The sequence below is a fragment of the Mugil cephalus genome, chromosome 14 (genome assembly GCF_022458985.1).
Source record: "Mugil cephalus isolate CIBA_MC_2020 chromosome 14, CIBA_Mcephalus_1.1, whole genome shotgun sequence".
Classification (NCBI taxonomy): Eukaryota; Metazoa; Chordata; class Actinopteri; order Mugiliformes; family Mugilidae; genus Mugil; species Mugil cephalus.
In genome coordinates, this window is record NC_061783.1 from 5,420,521 (window position 1) to 5,437,700 (window position 17,180).

General features: G+C 43.7%; 1 protein-coding gene across 6 annotated transcripts in view; it reads right to left on the reverse strand.

Annotated features, from left to right (window-relative positions):
* Nucleotides 1–11,431, reverse strand: part of ptprua (protein tyrosine phosphatase receptor type Ua) — a 192,904-nt gene extending 181,473 nt beyond the window's left edge. For all 6 annotated transcript variants that reach the window (XM_047604874.1, XM_047604871.1, XM_047604873.1 and 3 more), the window contains exon 1: nucleotides 11,185–11,431. In XM_047604874.1, coding sequence (XP_047460830.1) covers nucleotides 11,185–11,254 — 70 coding nt within the window. In that variant the 5' untranslated portion in view covers nucleotides 11,255–11,431. The remainder of the gene's footprint in view (nucleotides 1–11,184) is intronic.
* Nucleotides 11,432–17,180: the final 5,749 nt, after the last annotated feature.

The following is a 17,180-nucleotide window of genomic DNA, read 5'->3' on the forward strand; positions in this document are numbered from 1 at the left end:
CCCACCTGTCAAGCACACTGCATGTGATATGCATAGAAGTGGAAGAGGAAGTCAGGTAGCTAATTTGCATAACAAAAAGGAAAAAAAATGACCTTTTCTGGCAGCTGAGTCAGGCAGTTCTACTCAGCTCTTTCTTTATGCCTGGAGTCTTTTCCTGCCCTGTCCCCCAAAGTTTGATACTTGGTCCCAGTGGCTTCAACATTTATATAATCCCATGGCGTAATATTTCTTTTAAATAGCATCAAGCTTTACTTCATTCAGTCTGTGGTACTTATGGCAAGCTAATATTTATCTTTTGTATTTAGAAATAGCTCATGACACAAATGTACCCATCATTTACAACCATTAACTCAACATCAGCTCAGTTCAATGATCTAACCAGGATGAGTAACTGATTATAGGTAAATATTAATCAATTCATAAGGCAGCAAAAGAAGACGCCACTGATTTTACCCAATTAGATAATTCAACAACCAATCAGAGCAAGGAAGTAAGAAACGTTGTCTTAATTATAGATGGCATGTAAGACTACCTCACTGTTACTCTACTGAAGCTCACCGAAATGATTTGACCTGGATGGCAATATTGTTTCTCTCAGTATAACAAACATACTTTGTTAGCATTACATTTTTACTCTCAGTGCTTTCAACCTTACACTAATAATGGACGTGACTCACCAGACAGAGCTCTGACATTTGGACTGTCCCGTGTCTTCAGGCCCTCTTGAAATTTTTTCAGTCACTTCTCAATTAATTAGAAGTCAAGTGGGTTGCATTTGAAGTGGTATTTAAGGAAAAATAAAAAATAAAACTGAGCTGAGCTTAGTTGAGAGCTCCGACTGATTTTGTTTCAAAATCACGTTGCCCATAGAAGCTTTAAGAGGTTTGTGATCTCACCTTACTTTTAATAACGTGACACATGCGTTTTTATATATGTGAAGGTTCTCAGTTATCCAGGTCATGATAATCCAAAAGGCGTTTAAAAAAAGGGCAGCTGTTTAAATAGGAAACTGTGGGTTCTGATCACCCATCAGAATTGACAGAGAATTTTCTTTGATTTCATTAAACATCAACATCAGCAAAGAATTTCTCCATGAGACGTAAAAAAGCAGTGCAGCCGTTTGATAGCAAGCTTTTCTGCTGCTCTCATCACTTTTCTAGGTCAAAATACAGGAGGCTGTGTTTAAACCAACTCACAAACAACATATGTCAAGCGCTGCCTTATGCAAGGGCAAACAAAGTAGATCTGTTTTTAATGTCTACTTAGGTCATCCCTGCATCATCCCTCCGGTGTCTGGGCCAACATCATCATCCTCTCATGCCCTACTATTATTGTGTATGAGCCTGGTGACCCCAGCCACAGTGCCATCTGCTCAGACTCCATTGATGCTGAGATTAGGGGTGTAGGCCAGGAGGGCAGAGGGACACACATGCTCAGCGGCCAATCTGGAGAGGCCTCCTCTGAGCTACTTTCACCTCGAGTCGGCTTGCTAGATCAGACGGTGGAGGGAAGATGAAAGGTGATGCGCAGACTTGCAGCACAGGCAGAAATCCGACCACCAGCTGATTTCCATGCTGTTTCCACCAAACCGCTTCCACTGATGTGATCAATAATCTCCCGCCATCCTCCGGTACTGCACGCTCCTCTCTCACTTCGCTTCCTTTACATCATTCTCTGCTGGTTTTTCTTCACTTCCACCTGAGAAGCAGCACCTAAGAGTCTTACTTATTGAATCAATCATTTAGGGCCTCCTGGAACGGCAAGCTTATAAAAACGTCAACTCAGGGCACAAGCGGCGATACCTCTCATAAAACAGACGGAGGGTTTCCAATCATCCTTGGCTAAGCATGTTCCTCTGTGACCGAAGATGCAACACCCTTCCCATTCTAATGTGGTCCAAGATCTACAAGCTCCTTGCTCATGAATGTAATCTTTTACATTTATCTGTCCATAGGCCAAACGTGTCACAACCCACTGTACTCACTACTGATGCATAACCCATTTGGAAGGCAAACACAGACTTGCTGGCCCAAGTACTATTACTACTTTTAACTGCCAATATCCTACAAATTTCTGAATCACTGCCAATGTGGATCCTCCACACAGAAGTCAGAGGGAAGGTAGACAGAAAAAAGGTAGATAGATCTAACAAAAAAGTGTATGCCAAGTTATTTCAAGAAGAGGAAGAAGAAGAACAGATGGGTTGGGAGGCAAGGGGTCCAGGATGAGGAAGGAAGGCATTAACACTGACAGGGTTAAAGGTTCATTTCTCAGCAGGAACGCCTACAGGTTAAGTGTTTATTAATTTCACTTTGAAAGATGTTAATCCAGGAAAAGTCATCTTTTTTTCACACGTAATGTTGCAGACAGTGCGTCTTGATCACAGCGGGAGCCGCTGGATATAAAGGTGTCGATGCGCTCCAAACGAAGCGCTTGCAGACTGTTGTGAACTGTCGGGGACTTCACACCTTTCTGACATCTGAATAGGAGATGCAGTATCCTACAAAGTCCATAACCGCACTAAATGAAATTTCATGTAGGGACTGTCCAGATATGCTGAAATTCTCTTTTGAGATGTCCTTACACAAGGACTACTATTAATACCAAACATGCATGATTTCAGGGAGAGAATGTCCACACGCCGCTGTCCACAGATCGCAATGTTTTTGTGCGTCAACAGTCCTGATGTTGACTTTTCACAGCAGATGTTGTTTTGGCCACTGTCTGATTCCACAAGACATGACAGATCCACCATGTATTTACAGCAATGTCAGAAACATTCAGTGTTTTGCCACCAGTCATCTATGGTTTCCTTACATGTGCTCCAGGTCATTCCAAAACATACATTTTGTCCCTGAACCATTCTCTTGTGAAACAACTTGTGTGCTTGGGGTCACCGTCTTGCAGACAAAAGTGCTAATATTTTCTCTTAGAAAAAAAAACAGTATAATTCAGAATTAATTGGTCCATCAATGATGGCAAGCCACCCTGGCCCAGATGAAGCAAAACAAGCCCAGCCAAGGACATTACTAGCCCTGTGTTTCATGGACGGGATGAGGTTCTGATGCTGGAATGCGCTGCTGTTTCATCTCCAAACATGACGCCTCTATTCAAACCATCTATTTTGGTCTCATCTGTGTACAAAACGTTTTTCCAAAATTCTTCTGGCTTGTCCACGTAAAGTTTAGAAGACTGCAGATGGGCAGAAATGTTCTTTTTGGAGAGCAGCGGCTTTGTCCTTGCCACTCTGACATTCACACCAAGTTCTGAAGGGCAAGAAAAGTTTTATGCGGCCCTGTATATATTTATTCGGGCACAGCACAATTTCAGTAACTTGAATGGACAGGCAAGGCGTACAAATGTTCCATTTGGGACAAACAGGACACTGGCACTTGAATCGTTATGGAACAAAACAAATTGATCTCTGCATCCCTATCCCATTATTAAATGATTCTTGCGGACTTCTTGACATACAAAGTGCCAGCCACGCATCAGCTGTGCCTATGTGCCCAAAAAGCACCTCTAAAGTACAGTACAGGGCATTACTCGTCACTTCACCCGCCTGCACCCCGTGGCTCTGACACTTCATGTACTGTATACCATTACAAAGTATGATGCTTCTGAAAAGGGCAACGCAGAGCAAAAAAAACTGGCATCGATCCATTTTTTCCAAAGAATGAAGAGAAGAAGCTGGCGACGAAGACGTCCCACAGACACACAGGTGTTGCTGCTCATGCTGCATAACCTCCCCTGCTGTGCTCAGGAGGGGCATTGCTAACCTTGACAGGGGTGAGCAGGCGCTACCACTGTGCCCTTGTTCACTCCAGTAAGGGGCATGTCATAGTATTTATTTAATTATTTGGGGTTTTTTTCCTCGCAAGTTTCCCTCCAACTTTTAATATCTCTCGTGTGCCGCAGGGACACTCCAAGGCCCACAGGTTTGATAACTTAAAACGGCTACTTTTTTAAAGTGTAATATCTACAGCCACCATGGGACCTTCATACCTCAGTTCTTGCCCCATATCAGTGATTTTTTCAGTATCTTAAATAAATTAACAGTGGAGTAGTGGGTTTGCAGTTTGGCAGTTAATCGAACTTCAGTTTATCAGCGCTTGTGGTCTTTCACATTAATGACACGGGGGACTAAACATGCTTGAGAGGGAAAGGCCTCAGATAAGGAGTTGAGGAGGAGGAAGCAGAGCTGAAAAGAAATGGCTTTTGGCATCATTGCAGTTATTTTCACCCAGAAGCTGCACGGAGGGAAGCAAGCGAGAGGAGCGCTATTCCCGCAGTTTGGCCTCAGCTGTCATCTCAATCTAAAGTGACACTTGGTGACAGAATCACCAAAAAATCATGTTGTGGCTGAACCCTGACCCAATCTGCTGAATCTGCGCCTCTGTCCTCTGACGCCGCAGCGATAAGCCGCCGGTGGCATCAACCCGTCATCGGACGTGACAGGTCTGACCACAGGTTTCATGGCCGGGGAACAGGTTGGACAACTGGCCTAGCTGCAGAGTGCAAACACACCGTCGGCTGGGCAGCACGAGCGACAGAGGAATATTCATAGAGATTATTCATGGTCGGCTGTCAGCGGCTCTGACAAATCTGGGAGGTAATGGCAGCGGCAGCCGAACCTGACGGAGAGCAGGGCTTGGACTAAATGGACAGGCAGCCATCACTGCAAAACAGTCATGCTCCTGCATATCTCATCTGTGTGTACGCCTCATCCCTAATACATGCACACTGCCAGCGCAACAACCAACCGGGTTCTACACCATCAATCTCAGCTGCCATTCCCAACAAGCTGGCCACGTCTGTGTGCTGCAGGCAAGTGCTTCCCGAACTACGAGGTAAATTATCCTTGAAAGGAAAAACCCTCCCTCGAACACTCCACACTGTTATCCATCATCAATCTGTGATGTTGAGAGCATTCCAGGGCCTAAATGTTGATGAAGAGCTCTAATTTGCTTTCCTGGGGTGGCCACTTTCCCTACAACTAACTAGCAACCAACAGAGGCACAGATAAAGACAAAATTGCAAAGGTACAAAAAAGTATCTAGGGTTCAATACACAGCCTTAGTACTCATTATTTCTCCTCCATGCACATTGGCAAGTTGCACCAGAAATTCAATTTGATCCATTTTCTGGAATGCGTTTTAAAAGCACCTGACATGTCTTTAGACACTACTGTTAGTGCAATTTGTTTCACTGCAATTTGCCTTTATGGCTGCATTCAAAGCATCATCTTCACAATCTCAATACTCTGGAAAATTTCACACAATCTGTGGCAGACGGGGACGCCAGGAAGTTAAGTACTTTTTCTAAAATTTGCTAAAAAGCAAACTGACGTCTGGGTATCACCGCAGTCTCGATGCTTTAAACTCCTTAGCTTTTGTTGCCTCAGCAACAGGTCAGTCCCTCTGAGACGCCATAACAGCACAATTAGCAGGACTCACACACACACACAGCAAATTCCAACATTCAAATTTCACATGCAGCCGAGACATTATTATGCGAATTTATTCCCCTCAACCATGAGCATCTAATCCAACACGTGGTCCTATAGCTTGCTGAAAGAAAAGGGAGCTGTGGTAGCGATGAAATGAGTCACACAGGAAGGTTTGAGCAACAGCAATCAGGCACCCAGCAGCCACCTTCAGAATCATCTAAAATTGAACACCAACGTAGGCATTCAGCACCGATGTCTTAAAGTGCGCAAATTAACTTTATTGTCTAAACATGTTTAGCAATCAGCCTGACAGGCAGCGAGGCGCCTGCTGGCATTTCTCCATCTGCTCAATAATGATTTGCTGTCGATGAGGGAAGAGGAAAAAAAAAAACAACAAAACAACACATTTCCAACACCTGGAGTGCCAAAGCCGGCCCTGGTTCTCTCCGCCTACGTGGGTTCAGGCCAAAGCGGCCTGGCAGTGCTGTCAGCTCCATTCACAAAGCGTGGCAGTGACGGGCATGCGAGCAGCCGCAGTGGCAGATTAATGCCATAAGGATACTTGATAATATTCAAGTACAGTCTGATTGTTAACTCCATCACAGAGGACCAACATGTGGCTTCCAACAACCCGATTAAACTGGTTTAGAAAATCAGATATAACTAATTTGATGATAAGTGTTGGCCAAAAAAAATGTCACTGAAACTCTAACTATCACACTAGTAATTGTTCAACAGCAAATATAAATACTTTTTACTTTCCTTTTTTTATGTGGACAAAGTGAAATCAAGAGCATTTTCCAAAAGATAGGATTTGTCATTGCATATTTTTGAATTTGGTATAATATCCTAAATATGCCAGTGGTTTTACGTCAAAATGCTTTTCTTTCATCTTCCTGTAAAAGCTAAAATATTCATGTTGAGTCATCTTATTACATGTAGTACAAAGGTGCAGTGATGTGGTTTGGAGTGACGTCCTAGCTCGAGGGACGTTGGCAGAGCAATATCATAGTAGTATGCAGTGTGGGTTTTTTAGGTAGGTAGCAAAAATGTTCTTTGACCTCGATGAGTTTAGTCTCAGCTCGTATACTTGAGATACGAGGCAGAAAAAGCCCAAGGACAGCCATGCTGAAAGGCTGAACTAAGGGTTGAGACCCCGAACCATGAGGATGAACAGGTTGAACCTTAAACGCCCCTTTGATAGAAAAGCCCTGCTCAAGCAAGCAAATATCCTATTATTCCAGAGCAGCCACGCATGGTTATCCTGGGCTAACCTTGTAGTCACATCATTTCAGTTCCCTTAATTAGCTACATGGCTAAAGACCACTAATTCCTTTAACCAACTTAATTATATGAGTATTAATTGGCTTTTATTTAGATGCAACTGAAAGGAATGGTATCTTACGGCCATTCACCCAACTAATGGTGACATTATTGTGGTTCCTTACACCAAGTCAGGAACATGCTGCAGTCATGGTCAGGAATTCACATTATTTCACTTTTCCAGACCCTGAGTTTCAACCTACGACAAACTTAAGACGTCTGCACCAATGTGTGTGTTGTCAGATACAAGTCAGTGCTAAAACAGCAAACAAGACGGTGTCTAAATGCCCAAGCGACACAGCAATACTAGAATTAGTGACTGTAATGAGTTTTGCCCCCGTACCCTCGATGACTGACGACTACGGAAGATACTATACACTGAAAGACAGATGGAGGAGAAGCAGCTGGGATTCAGACTGGACAGGCACAAACTATTCGGTTGACGGCCACACTGCATTTCACCAACTCCACTTCCACGGAGAAAATTGCCTTCGGTCGCACAACGGCAGCCCTGACTCCTCCTTCAACGATAAGGGGAAATCATTTTGAGATAAACGGAAGTAATATGAAAGTTATACACACTTATAAACTGAAGTTTGCCAAGTCTCTCCGCCATTCACCAGCCTGAGAAATACTCCACTGCAGTGACTACGCTTTCATTCTGTCCAACAACTTTACAAGTTTACGTTAGCCACACTGACATAAAAAAAAAATCCAGAAATGAACGAGCTACTCAAGACTAACGGCGGAGGCAATTAAAATCCCCCAACTGTTATCAAACTGGTGGAATATAGGAAATGAAAGGCCTTACTGACTTCCAACTCAGCTCGGCCTGCTTCCTTCTAGCCACATCCATCTCCCAAGCTGCTCTGGCTGATTGAATATACCCATGCATTTGATGCTGGACCCATCCATTTAAGTGGGAAAAAAACAGCCTCTAGTAGTCAGTTAGTAACATGTGATCCATCTAACGCAGCAACGCTCATCAGAAAGGTGAAGAGTGAAACGTGGGCTGCAATTTATCATTACAAATAGGTCATTTTTATCCATTTCAAGCGAACCGTGGCCATTTTTCTCCAGGCTAACAGACAATTAAAGCGGCATCGTTTAGTGTGTCGCTTCTGAAATTTGGTCCCACAGCTCTGACGCCATGCAACCGTCTGGTAAACAATGTGAACGGCTTAAACTCGTAGATTTCTCTATATGAACTGGTGTTGAAGCAGCGCCTGCTCCTCTGTCATCTCATTATCATGAGCCATAATTACAGTGTAGTCATTTTCTTTGACAACGTGTAGCCATTATGCAATTCGCCATTGTTCTATTAAAGAATCTTGTGTTATTTCCTTGAGAACAGTCACATTTCATCATTGCTCCATTTTCTTCATTTTCAGGCTCCACATTTGCCCCAGGAGAGCTGTGTGTCGTGCTATTTTCTGTTGGATTAACGCGCAGCTCGATCCACACCGCTGCACGCCTAGGACCCCCCCCCTTCCTCCATCAGACCACGAAAGCCCACCGTCCCGTGTCAGCGCCCATTTTCAGGGTGGCCTTTTTCAAGCTCTACCTCTTCCCGACCTCCAATCCCAGGCTTTTTGGAGCTGCATGTCAGCGCCGCTCAGTGTCTGACTTGGCTCACGTGGTTTCATTTCAAGATTAAATTACCTCCCCGCTCCGGCTCCTCGGAGGCCGCGCTAACGGGGGCCCGGCGCATTTGAACAACGAGCCAGGTTTCACCTCAGCAATCACACGTTGTGTAGGTGAAACTTGCCGAGCCGAGGGGAGAGACCTCCAAACGCGGGAACTCCACTTTGATACCGAAGCATTTTTCACGAATACAGTAGAAATTGTGGCGCCGCAAATTCTCATGTTCTTCCCCTCGATCAACATTAAAGCAGCATGACATACCTTGTTGGCAATCCCACAAGGCTGCCAAAGGGCAACTTTAAAACTTCAGCACCTGTAAATTCAGGCCTTTGATGATTTACACCTCAAGCTGCGTGTGGAATATGTGAATACTGGACTTCATAAATAAATTTAAACTGACTTGTTTGTAAGCCAGTAGATCGGCAGCATCATCAGGATGCAGCACAGTCCTCGTTTTCAAAGCACCGACACATCAGTGTCTTAGAGAAGCGGTATTTCGTGGCACCCTGTTGACCTGGGTATTGAGCTAGGGACCACAAAGTCCGCATCCTGCATTGCCTTTCTTTCTCTCCCTCAGCTCTCGTCGTCAATCTAATGTCGACGTAAAACCAAAAAGCAAATCTTTCCAATGTAACAAACAGCTTTTTATCACATTCAGCGCATGGATCACTGCGTCACAGCTGCTGTACCTTCACGACTCCGTTTGATGATGCGTTTTGCATGTTGATGAGTGACAAACGACGCGCTTCAGGCTTGCTAACCTTTGTCATATCGTCTCTTTTCATTTTAAACATCTCCTTTAAAGTTCTTTGTTTCAGGTGCAATGCCACAAAGTAAGACATTGTGGTGGTAGTGATAGCAAAGGACAAACAATAAAAGGAATAGAAGGGACTAAAGATCTAACAAGTAAACCTGGCTCTACTAGTTAACTCTGCAGTCACAACTTTTCCTTTTTTTTCCAGTTATTTTTTAAAAAATATTTCTGTACCAGCTTCTCAACTGTGAATAATTCCTCAGTCTCCCATAATAACTAAGGGAATACATCTTATCGGACAAAACAAGGCAATCTGAAGCAACCATTTTGACCTTTGGAGCTATTTCCTGACATTTTCTATCCCAATTTGATAATCAATAAGGCTAATGCAGAGATCGGCTGATAATGAAAACAACTGCTAGTTGCAATCCTGCTACTCGATCAACACAAATGTAGACGTACAAGACGTGAGTGGCATGATTGTGAGCGGGAAAATTCAGATCAGAAAATACAATTTTGCAACGATATTCAAGGCCAACATTTTCAGTACTATTCAGTGCCAAGAAATGAGGTTCAACAAACCAACGGACATAGCAGTGGGACTGTCTTTCTCTATACCTTTCTCTGTCTGTGTGGAGACAATTTTCCACCAATCTCAATTCTCGATGACAGAACTTTTTTCCAACAAATAAGCTGAACATAATATGCCTAGCGGCTTTGGGACAGTCCTTTCTGTTGTCCCGTGTAAGCTTACACAGCAGGTGGCTTGTCCCATTCATTCTTGCCTACAGAACCCATCTGATCCTGGAAAGCAGGGCAGGGTCTCGGAGCACGTCTGTCCAGCAACTGGTTTGGGCTGTCGCGTAACTGATACCCATGAACCCACGAGTATTTATACCGCGACTACGGCGATCACACGAGTTGCAAAGCATTCCTGGGGGAAATCAGCTGGCACTTTCACTTGAGACCAACTCAACAAGGATGTGACAGCAGGCTTTCTCTGGACATAATGTCGGAGGCCTTTAGAAGTCTCCACAAACCACTTTAACCATTTGAATGTTCAACCAGCCAGATTATTTGAACTGTGGATCTCAGGTATTAACAGCTTTCAATCACAGCTCCCCTCACTACCGAAAAACACTTCAAAAACTGTCCACGGCTGTTGACGGATACACACAGAGAGGGTTTGGATCAGCTGTCAGCGCAGTTATTTGGGGCGCAACCCCGACATCACTAATTCATCTCCACCGTATTGCTTTGTTGCGGCAGAAGACACACGCTCCTCCCGAGTTGTGCAAACTCCAGACAGCTCAGATGAATGAGCGAGCCACAGACTGAACGGCTCGACCAATCATCCCCTGCATCATAATTGAGATGCTGCATGGATACTGAGAAGATGCATACAGGGAAGTTCATAAAAAAATGTTTAAAAAAAATAATTAAATCAGAGGAGCACCGAGACCTGTTTACATTCACTGGGGTAGAAAATGGTGTTGCCACCTGCAGCAATAAAAACATGACAGTTATGTTGCTGAACACAATGGATGCAGATAGGCAGAGAGAGAGAGAGTAGAAGGAGAGGATGTGCATGTTTGTGTGTGTGATCAGCATTTAAATATTAAATCCTCGTCCATCTTTTATATCTGTATAATTTTTTCCCCCAACTCTGCAGATCTGATCTTAAAAATTGCCCGCAGAAAGTCCTACCCACGCCAATGAACCTTGCAATGAACCGATGCCAGGATGATGCGAGGCGATGCTTTTAATGCCGACTGAGATCTCAACGTTTCACCAAGGAGAAAGTTCCCAGGACGAAACGCGAGCCAGAACAGCTGTCTGGACTGGAGCAGCTGAACGCACGCACCCACGAGACAACTTTTTGTTTTTTGACACAGCAAAACACCTGATTTCAACATAAATGCCCATACTGCTCGGAGAGAGTTACTTTAAACGCCGATCGTCAACTTTGAAAGCGGCAACTCAGGCAAACATTTCTTCTTTTTCGTGCGTTTACCTGATGGTCCCTCCATGCTGTCTGCGAAGATCCTGGCGGCGAGAATCAGTAGCAACGCTGCTGAATACATGTTGTCAGAAGAAGAAGTAGTAGTAAAGTCCAGCACGCTTTGCCACAAGAAGCAAATCCTACAAGAAACTCCAGCAGCAGTGGCAGCAGGAGGAGGACTGGTCAGAAGTTGTGCGCTCCGCTCCGCTCATCGCCGCCTGCACCGCAGCCCGCACAGGGAGCATCTGATCTCGAACTAAAGCGTTCAAAAAAAAAAAAAAAAGAGAGACCCCCCCTTTTTCCTGTAACGGTTCCTCTACTTTTTCCCCAGCTTGCACCGTCAAGCGAGCAAGCAAGTAGGACGCGGGAATGCGGTTCTGCAGCGACCCCACGTGGCGAGGAGGTGGAACACCACAGGCTCGCCGGCGCGCACACAAAATCCTTCCACCAGTGAATGAAATAATATTAAATTAAAAATGAATAAATACAATTTAAAAAGTTAAATAATAATTATAACAATAATAATCAACCTGTAGATTTACCGAGTCCAAAGAAAGCCTAAATCTCCATAAAGAGTAAAACAAGAAGACTGAACTCAGCCCTTAGGGCAAGATAACAATCGATCAAGGTGGTGACAGATAATATAGTTATTAGACAGAAATCCGAAACTTTTAAACTTAATTCTAAACAAATAGGCCAAAAAATGGGAGACACAAATTCAGTTAACCACCATCGGTTAACCATTAAAAATGTTACTTTAAAGGCCAAATGGTAAATAATAAAATATCATGAAGGCCCAAGTCTAAGTATAATTTGGAATTTACCCTATAAGAGTAAAATAATGAGTCGGGTGATATAATTATCAGACTTTAAAAAGTCTATTTCGATTCAATTTTCAACTTAAATGATATCAATGATACAATGCCAGTCGAAATTTGGGGAACACCATGTCAGTGGTTTTTCTTCATTTCTTATAATTTCCTGTATTGTAGATCAATACCAAACACATCTAAACTATGGATGAACACATATACTAAACAATTAAGTTAACACAAAGGACACTGGACCAATGGAAGTCTGCAGTTTGGTCTGATGAGATGCTTGCTTCCACCTTCCATGTGTGTGGAGATGCAGAAAGGGTGAGCGGGTGGTTTCTACATGCGTGGTTTCCACTGTGAAGCATGGGGGTAGAGGCTGTAGGGTTGATAAGCTGGTGAACAGCAGTGGCTACCACAGGATTCTGCAGCAACAAGTCATCCCATCTGGTTTGAGCTTAGAGGAACCATCAGGGACCCCAGACATCCTCCAGGCCGTGTAAGGGCTATTTGACCAGGAAGGAGAGTGATGGTCTGCATCAGCTGATCTGGTCCTCACCAATCACTCAACCTAAACCCCCTCTGGGACACTGCAGGAAAGCCATTCCAGATGATTGAGCGTAACTATTTCACGAAGATGATTAAGAGAGAAGCCTTTTTTTTGTTCACTGCATAATTCCATATGTCTTCCTTTATGGTTCTTTTATTGTTCTGATGTCTTCGGTATTAATCTTCACCCAAGCTCCACATTTAAAAGATATTTTCTAACTAATTTCTTGTTTACTGGCAGAGATGGCCTTAAAAAGACTGTGGAAGCAAAATCAATCACAAAACGTCGGCCACCCCACTGTCACAGTGGTGGTGGTGGTGGTGAGGGGGCATTTTTCCTCAATGTTCCTTAAGTACATTTTTGGCTTCCAAGCCGACTGGTTCTCGCTTGGCTCTCGCTGCTCTCCATTATTATGCTAAAAAGCAGCAGAATAAATTCTGACTCACTTCTGCCGAGGTATTTAAGCAGTAACACCTTGCCAAAGGCTACCAAAGCAGTGTCCCTGCTCAGTGGCAGTATATATTTTTAATTGATATGATCCAGGAGTAGCTGCTCTCTCTGACTGTATTTAACACGCTGGGTTGTGGCAGCAGGGTGGCCATGTGATGATGTGAGACGGGGTTGTACCTGGACAGCTTGGGTTCCAGCCACAGATGAAAGGCCTGTAGCAAAGTCATCTGCTGAGTCTCTTTTTTTTCCAGCCCCAGCAGCAGATCTGCAGCTGAACCCTGAACTTGCCCCATGGCGTTTGTTTTAATTAATGTTTGTTTAGCAGGTATCATCTCCTACTTTCCGAATACACTCTGAAATATGGCTTTACATGCAGATTACATTCATTCCTGTGCACGGATATGTACAGTGGGGGAAATAAGTATTTGATCCCCTGCTGAATTTGTAAGTTTGCCCACTTCCATAGAAATGATCAGACTCTGGTTTTTATGGTTGTTTACTGGTTATGGGTATAGACAGAATATCAATCGAAAATGCATAAAAAACACACAATCTAAAAGTTATAAATTGTTATGTATTTTATTAAGGGAAATAAGTATTTGATCCCCAAGCACAACACAAGTCAGTACTTTGTAGAGAAACCTTTGTTGGCAAGCACAGCGATGAGACGTTTCTTGTAGTTGGTCACCAGGTTTGCACACAGCGCAGGAGGGATTTTGGCCCATTCATCTTTACAGACAGTCTCTAAATCCTTCAAGTTTCTTGGCTGCCTCTTGGAAACTCGGAGCTTCAGCTCCCTCCACAGGTTTTCGATCGGGTTAAGGTCTGGAGACTGACTAGGCCACTCCATGACCTTAATATGCTTCTTCTTGAGCCACTCCTTTGTTGTCCTGGCAGTATGTTTTGGGTCATTGTCATGTTGGAAAACCCACCCACGAGGCATCTTCAGTGTTCTTGCTGAGGAAAGAAGGTTTTTGTCCAAGATGTTACAGTACATGGCTGCATTCATTGGCCCCATAATGCGGTGAAGTTTCCCTGTACCCTTTGCTGAAAAACAGCCCCAAAACATGATGTTTCCACCTCCATGCTTAACCGTGGGTATGGTGTTATTTGGGTCATACTCACGTTTTTTCATCCTCCAAACACGGCGGGTCGAGTTAATGCCAAATAGCTCAACTTTGGTTTCGTCAGACCACAGCACTTTCTCCCAAGCCTTCTCTGAGTCATTTAGATGTTCACTGGCAAACTTAAGGCGGGCCTGTACATGTGCCTTCTTGAGCAGAGGGACCTTGCGGGCACTGCAAGAGTTCAATCCATAACGGCGCAGTGTGTTGCCAACTGTTTTCTTGGTGACGGAGGTCCCAACTGCTTCCAGATCATTAACAAGCTCCTGCCGTGTTGTTTTAGGCTGCTCCCTCACCTTTCTCATCATCATCCTCACTCCATGAGGCGAGATTTTGCGGGGAGCTCCAGACCGAGGACAGTTGATGGTCCTTTTATGGGTCTTCCACTTGCGAATAATGGCACCAATAGTTGTCACCTTCTCACCAAGCCTTTTGCTGATGGTTTTGTAACCTATACCAGCCTTGTGCAGGTCTACAATCTTGTCCCTGACATCTTTTGACAGCTCTTTGGTCTTGCCCATGGTGCTGTAGAAGTTGGAATGTAAGAAACTGATTCTTAGAGCAGGTGTGCTTTATATACATGACGAGTTAAGATCAGGAGTATTGGTAATTAGTTGACTGAGCACAGCTGTGTGCCACATGCGCAACAGCCAATCTGTAGGAGCCTGAATTCTAAGTGAATTGTTGGGGATCAAATACTTATTTCCCTTAATAAAATACATAACAATTTATAACTTTTAGATTGTGTGTTTTTTATGCATTTTCGATTGATATTCTGTCTATACCCATAACCAGTAAACAACCATAAAAACCAGAGTCTGATCATTTCTATGGAAGTGGGCAAACTTACAAATTCAGCAGGGGATCAAATACTTATTTCCCCCACTGTATGAGTCCTTATGTATTTTTTTTCTCTCGTTCTTGATATGAATTTGACTTGCTCTTGGCTACAGTATGTACTATATATACAGGACACACTGTATGTGTGAGAGTGGCTCGAGCAGATTCCTGGAACAAGTTGTCTGTTCTGAAGAGTGCAGTACCCTCAAGCTCCTACACCCAAGAATACCATATGCAAGGCTGAGCGGCGAATATACACATATATACGTATGTGTGTGTCTGTGTGTGTGTGTGTGTATGTGGCACAACGTTTGTGCCTTTCAGAACAAGTCCGTTTCATCTACTTTCTGAATAAGTTCTGAAAGGAGACAAAGGGAACCTAATCAGACAAATGAAAATGAAATATTATTCTTTTGAATTCATTTATTCGAGTAAAGTGATCATTTGTACATATCCGCATATATTTGCAAAAGTAAATGTCTAGGAAGTTACTTTCAAGGCCAAATTAGAGTCCATCTGTTCAGAAATGTTTCCAGACAGTGTAATCAGACTCAGGTGTCACTGAGTTTTGTTTCACAACACATTTTGTGGAAGTGCATGACGGCTGAGGAGCACTCTACACGACGGGGCTTTAAATATGAACAAAAGTGAATCAGCCGCCCTGACCCTGGTGGTGCTTTCCCTGTGAAAACCGTAAAACTGACCACCACTCAGAGGAAGCTGTCAAAGGCACCTAACTGGTAATCCATCAGAAAAACAAATAAATAAATAAATAAAAACACAATGGTGGCATCTGCTGTGGGGTGTGCAAAAATCCAAATGCTGCTTTACTTCTCACATTCTGCATCAATCATCTATGGACGTAGGTGGAGGGATGAAGGATTTTTTTTCAGCACATGACAAGGAACACATGCAGCCTTTTTGACTCCAGTGTGTGTGTGGGGACACCCGGGTTAGTGTCAACAGTCCTTGCAGTCACTGCAATTACCACTCTGCATGAATTACCGAGCACAAACACAGCTAGTGCACAGTGGTGGTCTCCTGTTACGTAGTGCGACTTGTCGAAGTAATTGAGAAAATGTAGGCTCAGCTACTGTTGGGAATATAAACTGACAACATCATGACCACACAATGACAAAGCAAAGCATGTTGATTATCTCGGTAGCAACGGCCCATGTCATGCTTTGGGATGTGCTGCACGGTATGGGAATGATGTGGGAGGAGTATGTAGGTGTAAAGACCTAAGAGGCATTTATACCTCCTGTATAGTCCAGGCAGGACTACTGCAGGTTTGAGCTGTTTTAGATTAGATTGGATAGCATGCAAAGCACCAACAGCACATTTGGTGGCCGTAATGTTGGATGACTGAGCTCTACATTTCTGACTATAAATCTGATAAAAATCTAGGCAGTGGATGTCTATATTGGGTCTCGTATTAACTGTAAATCGACTATAAAGCTGGCTTGCAGATTAATGACAACCCTAAGCAAAACCCCACAAACCATCTTTTGGCCCGAACTGCTGTCTATAACTTGAACTGCTGGTCATAATATTGATTTGGGATCTGTTAAACTAGTCCTAAGTCTTAGCAGTTAGAATTTAATGACCCAGCCTGTGCAGGATATTTTTATCCACTGGCCTTCGATTCTCTGCAGGGTCATTCCAAAGTGACAGGGCCACAGTTTGGGAGGTGGTGGATGAATAGCAGCGCACACACCACGTGCTGGTCACCCAGGCTTTTATTTCCAAAATTATCAACACAGCCCAGGGTGACGGCCTGCCAACTTTCTCCTATACCTGTTAAATTTGTGCATTGGCCCTTATCCACTTGGCTGTGACTTCAAATGGCATCAAGCCATCCTGCTGCTCGCTACTGGACTACTGGCTGCTTCAAAGACAGGAAGAGCAGGATCAAGACTCTTTATCACCTCCTGCCTATGAAATATTGATTTTGTAGCCTCGGGGCTTTTAACTTGAGTCTGGGAGATATTTATTTTCTTCTATGGCAGCGGGAGTGTGCAGTGGGGGGGGCATATTGTGAGCTTGCTTCATTTGCCAGGCTGTAATAATTCAGCGTAAATTTTTAAACCATCGGCAGAGGGTGATATATTGGTGTAGTAGTCCACATGCCCTTCAAACTTAATAACTTCCTCCATGTGCACGTTAACAACTTGCTCATAAACTCCTTATATTACATGTTATATAACCAGTTAATTTGCCCATGTTAAT